Source organism: Martes martes (assembly GCF_963455335.1).
Source record: "Martes martes genome assembly, chromosome: 16".
In the NCBI taxonomy this organism is placed as follows: Eukaryota; Metazoa; Chordata; class Mammalia; order Carnivora; family Mustelidae; genus Martes; species Martes martes.
In genome coordinates this window covers 49,515,094-49,523,279 of record NC_137904.1, presented here as the reverse complement: position 1 = coordinate 49,523,279, position 8,186 = coordinate 49,515,094, and the positions used below count along the sequence as shown (strand labels likewise).

General features: G+C 40.1%; 1 protein-coding gene across 5 annotated transcripts in view; it reads right to left on the bottom strand.

Moving 5' to 3' along the window:
* TLK2 (tousled like kinase 2) overlaps window positions 1-8,186 on the bottom strand; it is a 113,721-nt gene that overhangs the window by 52,467 nt on the left and 53,068 nt on the right. For all 5 annotated transcript variants that reach the window (XM_080826352.1, XM_080826355.1, XM_080826354.1 and 2 more), the window contains one exon: window positions 5,373-5,540. In XM_080826352.1, the coding sequence (XP_080682478.1) occupies window positions 5,373-5,540 (168 nt within the window). The remainder of the gene's footprint in view (window positions 1-5,372; window positions 5,541-8,186) is intronic.

The window sequence follows — 8,186 nt, the reverse complement described above, 5'->3', positions numbered from 1 at the left end:
TACAAATTAAGTGCTGACCAGCTGTTTATGTTATCAGTAAGGTTTCTGGTCAACAGCAGGCTATTAGCAATTGTTTTAGGGAGTCAAAAATTATAGTGCATGAGGGACGCCTGGGTGGCTCAGTTGGTTAAGCAGCTGCCTTCGGCTCAGGTCATGATCTCAGCGTCCTGGGATCGAGTCCCACATCGGGCTCCTTGCTCGGCGGGGAGCCTGCTTCTCCCTCTTGCCTCTGCCTGCCACTCTGTCTGCCTGTGCTCGCTCGCTCTCTAAAAAAAAAAAAAAAAAAATTATAGTGCATGATTTTTGACTGCATGGGGGGGTGTTGGTGCCCCAACCCCTATGTCGTTCAAGGGTCAGCTATATATACCTAGGGGCACCTGGGTGACTCAATTGGTTAAGCACCTGCCTCCGCTTAGGTCATGATCTCCAGGTTCTGGGACTAAGCCCTGTATCAGACTCCCTGTATCAGGCTTCCTGCTCAGTGGGGAGTCTGCTTCTCCATCAATCTCTTACCCTCCCCACCCCCACCTTATGGGAACACACTCTCTCTTAAATAAATAGAATCTTAAAAAAACAAAAAAACCAAAAACTATATAGACCTGGGGTGCCTGGGTGGCTCAGTGGGTTAAAGCCTCTGCCTTTGGCTCAGGTCATGATCCTAGGGTACTGGGATCGAGCCCGCATCGGGATCTCTGCTCAGTGAGGAACTTGCTTCCTCCTCTCTCCTCTCTCTCTGCCTACTTGTGATATCTGTCAAATAAATAAATAAATAAATAAATAAATAAATAAAATCCTTTTAAAAAAAAAAACCTATATAGACCTATCTCATGTCTTCTGTCAACCGTGTAGCATTCCACTAGACCTATATGAAGGATGCCTTTATCAATTCATGCAACAGAACTGCCTCCAGTGTCTGTTAGAATAGACCCTGTTCTGGCACTAGAGATACAAAAGTGAACAAAGCAAAGTCCCACCTGATGGAGTTTACATTTTAGTAGAAGGAGGAGAGGAGTCAGACGAAGAAGTAAATTATAGCAGGTCAGCTGGAGAGAAGACTAAGGAGAAAAGGTAGGACACAGAACCTAGATACTAGGCGGGGTGGGCAGGGAGGAGTTGCTCTTTTCTACAGTGTAGTTAGGGTATGCCTCTCTAACAGGGTAAACTGAAGCAGAGACTAGAGACCTGAGGGCACAGGGCATGGTTACTTACTATGTGGGAGAAGAATGTTAAGGCACAGGCAACACCAAGTGCAAAGGCCCTGGGGTGAGAACATGCCAGGTAGCATCTGAGGAGGCAAGGCAGCCAGTGTAGATGGAATCCAGTAGGGAAGGGAGAGGGCGGTAAGAGACGGCACAACAGGGAGAAACAGCCCACGCAAGGCTTTAATGTGCCATTTTCAGCACTTTTGAGCAGGCATGACTGCATCACTCTCATCTGCTGAAAACAGATTAAAAGGAAACAAAGGTTGGAGAAAAGAATCCAGCTGGGAGGCTAGTACCATAATTTCAGTGGGAGAACATGGTTTAGTTCAAGTGGTAGAGAAGGGGGTAGAAGCAGTAGGATTCTGAACATATTCTTAACAGTAAGATTTGCTGATGGATTTGTAATTGGGATAAAAAATAAAGAGAAGAGACCAGAATGACTCCACAGTTTTTAAACAGCTAGAAGGAGAGTTGACAGTCACCGAGATGTGGTAGGATATGGAAGAAATGGGTTTGGAGCAGGGAGACAAAATGAAGAACTCAGTTTTGGACATATTAGATTTGATATGCTTATTAGACATAAAGCTAGGTGGATCATCAGTTAAGCGGCTGCCTTCAGCTCAGGTCATGATCACAGGGTCCTGGGATCGAGCCCCACGTTGGGCTCTGTCCAGCGGGGAGCCCACCTCTCCCTCTCCCTCTGACTGCTGCTTCCCTTGCTTTTGCGCCCACCCTCTCTCTGCCAAATGAGTAACTAAAATCTTAGGGAAAAAAAAAAAGACATGAATAGAAGACTAATGACAACTGACTACATAGGTTTGGAATTCAGGGCAGGGCTCTGGGCTGGAGATACAAACTTGGAGATGTTCTGCATATGGGTGATAACTAAAGCGAAGGAACTAAGTGAGATTATATAGAGAATAAAGGTAGAGGAGTCTGAAGACTGAGCCCTAGGGCACTCCACTATTTAGTGGTCTGGGAAATGAGGAAGAACCAAAAGGATGGAAGCCAAGAGGAGAGCATGTGCTTGGAGAAGGGAGTCATCAACTATGGCTTTTGAACCAGGTGGGACAGTTAAGTTCTGAGAATGATCTCCCTGGTTAGCAGTGCCAAGGTCACAGATACTCTTGTTCCAAGCTCCTCTGAAACACTGGTAAAGGGAAAATACTTCCAATTTTTGCAATTATAAACAATATAATGAACATCTTTGTATACTTTTATGGGAATGCAGTTTCTGGGCCCCAGGATACGTAAATTTAACACTCAGATACATTACCAGCTTGTCTGAAGTGACTATGCCAACTCACAGTCAGTATAAAACTTCCATGTGTGGCTAAACTATAACCTACAGTGAGAACTGTCAAACTTATCCACACCTGACACTCTGACAGGTCAAAAGAATTACCTTGTTATATTTTGCATTTCTCCATGGTTGAAGTTAAGCATTTTTCATGTTACTAGTCATCTGTCTTCTTCCCCCTCTGTGAAACTGTCCGCTCATAGCTTTTGCCTATTTTTTTGGAAACTGCTTATCTTTATTGATTCAAAGCATTTCTTATACATTAATGTTAACTCTTTTGCTTTCTTCTTTCTCTGTTATTACTAAGCTTATATTCTGGTTGGAACTACAGAGAAGCAAAGAGATTCCGAAAAGTACCCAATCATTTAGGCCTTTGCTTTTCATACATTTCCCTGTTCCTTCTTTGGACATGATCATTTTCTTACTCTTTTCTGCCATCTCTCTTCTCCATGAGAACAATCTGGGTGTAGCATCTGCACCTCCTCCGACAGTCTGAGTGTACTAGCTGATAGGACCGAGCAGGTGGTTATCCGTGTGCACCCATCCCAAGCCTGCATGCCCGTCCATACCTTTTATGGAAGGCTCGCTCACATCAGAGGACTGAGTTTTGCTGATTAATATCCTGTGCACTTTTTTTTTTCTGAAGATGCTATTTATTTATTTGAGAGAGAGGAAGTGAGAGAACAAAAGTGGTGGGGAAGGGCAGAAGCAGAACCAGACTCCTCGCTGGGCAGGGAACCCCATGTGAGGTTCAATCCCAGGATCCCAAGATCATGACCTGAGCCGAAGGCAGACACGTAACTGACTGAGCCACCCAGGCGCCCCTCCTGTGTACTTAACTATATGCCTGTCACACAGTGGGCATTCAGTACGTATTTGTGCAGTGAACAAAGGGAACTCCCCTCAAGGGAAATGGAGGTCGTTTTTAAGGCAATAGAAGAACATAAGGACAAACCAACCTCTGATTATGCAAGGTTTTGCCTGAGCAAGTTAGATCTAAGATGAAGATTTAATAGTGAACAGTAAACACACAATGTAATTTATATATAACACACAGACAGGCGTATTCTCTAGAACAATACTATAGAGAACCATGACATTCTCATACAAACTACAGCATAATGCTGTCAGGCCCACGCATAGGATTATAATGGTCAGTTTTCCCATTTTATGTTGTGTTTCTTTTGCCACCCACAGATAAAATTATACTGCCTTCACACAAGAAGTCTCTCTGTTCTTTTGATAATTAAAAAATTCTGGGGACACCTGGGTGGCTCATTCGGTTAAGCGTCTGCCTTTAGCTCAGGTCATGAACTCAGGGTCCTGGGATAAAGTCCCACATCGGGCTCCCTGCTCAGCAGAGAGCCTGCTTCTCCCTCTGCCTGGCCCTGCTCTATTTCTTGCTCTCCCTCTCTCTGACAAATAAAAAAATAAAATCTTTAAAAAATAATAATAATAAATAAAATAAAATTTAAAATTCTGTAAGTTTAAAAGTTGTAGTATTTCTTTCTTGAGGAAAAGCAATAACTGTAAGAAAGTATTCCAAATAGTGCATGATTCCCTCTCTAACTATTTCATAATTTTTATTTCCTTTCCTTAAGGCATCCACCGTTCTCATAGCCTTTTTGAATATACAACTGCATGTGGATTAATGACTCAGAATCCACAAAGCAAATAAAGAGGAAATTTAGGTTATAAGTGGAGAAAATGAACCAGCAGAAGAGAAAGATGTTTGGATCAGTGCTGATGTCAACTCTGAAAGAGGCCCCTAAAAATGGAAGAATAGGGCAATGAGGCTTTCTTTTGCTTTATACCATCCATGGTCAGCACAGAAGCCAAAAAAGAAAAAAAAAGAAAAAAAAATTACAGCTTTTGAGTCAAACTGCATTATAATTTGGTAAATACTGATGGGGTCAAATTTTCGTAATACTCAAATTCTTGGTTCTTCAAGAAGAGAGAAAGGAGCAAGATGAAAGCAAACCAACGGGTAAGCAAATATTCCTGGAGAAAGTAACGGTGAAGAGGTAAGGAAAGGCAAGCATATGGGTCACCCAAATACCACAGAGGGGAAGTGACTGGCGAACATGCTACAGAATGCCTGCTTCCGTGCTCAAATTTTACCGACCTTCAAGACCGCTTCAAATAACTGATGCCTAGAGTTTGGAGATTTTTTTTTCAAGACTTTATTTACTTATTTGAGAGAGAGAGAGCATGAGAAGGAGAGGACAGAGGAAGAAGCAGACTTCCCGCAGAGCTGGGAGCCCCACGCGGGATTTGATCCCACCAGGACTCCAGGATCACGACTTGAGTCGAAGGCAGTCGCCCAACCAGCTGAGCCACCAGGTGCCCCAGAGACTTTTTTTTGTAATTAAACACATACTTTGGCTACAATGGAATTTGATCGGTACCTTTTTTACTTCCCTGTCAACCTAAAACCATATTTTCTTTCCCTTAATGTGCTCAGGCCTTTTTTTTTTTTTTAAAGGTTTATTTGCTTCTTTAAAAAGAAAAAAAAAAAAAGATTGTTATTTATTTGTCTGAGAGAGTGGGAGCCCATAAGCAGGGGAGAAGAGGGACAAGCAGACTCAGTGCTGAGTGCAAAGCCCAACATGGGGCTCGATCCCTCCACCCTGAGATCATGACCTGAGCCAAAACCGACTGAGCGACCCAGGCACCCCTGAGGCGCTCAAACTTTAAGAAAGCAGTCTCTCCCAGTCCCTTGTACCAAGAGAGACTGAGTACAATCACACTACCTTTAGAAGTCACATAGTCAGAAATGTCATCATCTCTTCACCAAAATAATTACTCAAACTTCATCAAAGAGCTCCAGGGCAACAAGGATCTGCCATCAAGGCAGCCCCGGTACTCACTGAAACGAAAGTGAAGCAGAGGCCAGCTCCCCTCTGTGCCAGCTGCTCTGTGTCAAGCCGAGGCTTTGCCAGCATCACTGACATCAGGGTGGGCAGAGCGGACTGCTCTTCTGACACCTCCTTCGCAGCACTGCCATCTAAGCCGTAGAGGGGCTGTTCTACTCGCCGCTGGAAAACATTAAAGAAAACACCCAAATTACATGAAAAAGAAAACCTGAAGCTGCCAAAACATACAATAAATAAAAACACAGTTATTGAAAGTAAGAGTATTTTTGAAAAACACCTTTTCTGAAAACAAATGTGGAGAGCATAATGATAGTATCACTGGATTATAACCTATCTAAGTCTGAGTTAATATTTTACTCAAATTCTGCAAAATTGCATTTTAATTTTTCTGTATTTGTGTAATTGCATTTGCAGTTTACTTCGTAGAGTTCAACAAATCAACTTCAAAATAGCCTCAAACCTACAAAAGAAATGTTATTTCTATACTGTAGGTAAATGAAGATTAAGACATTTGTCCCCTAATTTACAGGCAGCCTTTATTTCACTCTAAATTCTATCCTCACCATACTAAGATGCAAAAATCAAAAAAAAAAAAAGCAAAACAAGTTCCACTGAACATTCAAAGAATAATATAACACAATTATGTATGGTTTATTCCAGAAATGTAAAAATGGTTCATAATAAGCAGATCTACTGATATAATTCATTACATTAATGGTGGGGGAAGGGGAATCAAGATTCTTCCCTTTAGATGCCAAAAAAGATTTGCACACTATCGAGCAACTCTTAAAAAACAAAAACAAAAACAAAAACCACAGGAAGTATCCATCTGTAATACAACAGAGTATTTTTTTAGAAATCAACATAAATTAATGGTGCCATACCAGAGACACATTCATCAAAGTTAGGAAAACTAGACAGGGGATTAATACCACAATCATCTCAACATTACTATAGAAGTGTTAGCCAATGTGACGGGGTTGGGGGGGGAGAATGAGGAATAAACACTGGAAAATATTAAAAATTGAAAAGTGTCATTTTTGGATGATATAACTATTCACAAAGGAAACTAAGCAAATCAACTGAAAAACAATAAATAAGAGTTTGGCAAGATGACTGAATATAAAACATACAAAAATCAATAGCTACCCCATATACAAATGATTTCTTATTATCAGAATACGCAATGGAAGAAAAAACAGGTTCAAATTATTAAAAAAATCTATAAAAAAGAAGTAAGTTAAGAAATAAACTTAAGAAATATGGGGGTTACATATAAAGAAAAACCATAGCTTCCCTGACAGACATAAAACATGACCTACACAGTGACACTATGCTCCTGCATTCAAATTTTACAGATGTCAATTTTTCTAAAAACCAATGCTTAAGGCTTTTTGTTTACTTTTGTTTTTCTTTTTGGCAAGAGAGTGTAATGGTGGTACAGTGAACAGAGAGGTTAACTCTTACTTTCTTTGGGGGGATTGTTTTTGTTGAATTTCACACATTAATTCTGAGGTTCACTTGGAGAAATAATCAAGATCAGCCACATAAATTTTGATAAAGAACAGCAGGGAAACTTGACTACAGTTATTAAAACATACTACAAAACAACAACTATATTGGTATAATACTGGTACATGAGCAGACCAACTAATCGTGGCACAGAAACACACCCCTCTAACACGGAAATACAATTTGCGATTAAAATGTATTTCAGATTAGTGGGAACTTATTAACAAGATGGTAGGATATTTCAGTATTAGAAGAAAGGGAAAAGTAGATTGCGTCCTTATACATAAAAATTACAAGAAAATATAAACAAATACTTTTATGACATTCTAATGGTGAAGGACTTTTTAAACATGACATTAAAAATACAAACCATATACGAACATCTTAGAATAACACAAAACCAGTAAGACATAAAGGAAAAACACTGATAAATTTGACTCCAATTTTTTTGTACCCGAATGGCAAAAGTCAACATACTATTATGAGATAAAATTACAAACAGGCAAAAATGTTTACCATATAAATAACAATGAGTTAACAATCTTAAAAAATAATGTGTTCCCACTCATTAGGAAGAAAAAAACAAATACTCCAATAAATAAATGGCAAAGAGCCTAAATAAGTATTAAGAGAAACCCAAAGGCCACTAACTTAAGAAAAGATTTTCAAGAACACTAATGAAGAAATGCAAGGTAAAACAAGGCAGTCGTCTCACTGACAAAGACTACAATGTTAAACTTTAATATTAGAGGAGGGTATGCAGAAACTGGGACCTACCAACTGCTGATAATCTGCTAGCAATTACATGATGACGTTTTAAAGTAAGCATATACTCTGACTAGGAAATTATAGTTTGGAAATTTATCCAAAGGAAAAGAAATGTCTAAGTACAGATATATATAGAAAAACATTCATTACATGGGGCACCTGGGTGGCTCAGTGGGTTGGGTCTCTGCCTTTGGCTCGGGTCATGATCTCAGGGTCCTGGGATGGAGCCCCACATCGGGCTCTCTGCTCAGCGGGGAGCCTGCTTCCCCCTCCCTCTCTCTGCCTGCCTTTCTGCCTACTTGTGATCTCTGTCAAATAAGTAAATAAATTTAAAAAAAAAAATTTAAGAACATTCATTACAGCACTGTTTATAGGACACAAAAATGCTTACGGGATATTGGTTAAATAAACAAACAAAGAAATGACGAAATCTACTATATGAACATACATGGATACGCTATGCCCACTAAACTCCTTCTTAATAATAGTTTTTCTGGAGGAGACTTTCTATTTTACCACTTCTGAGTT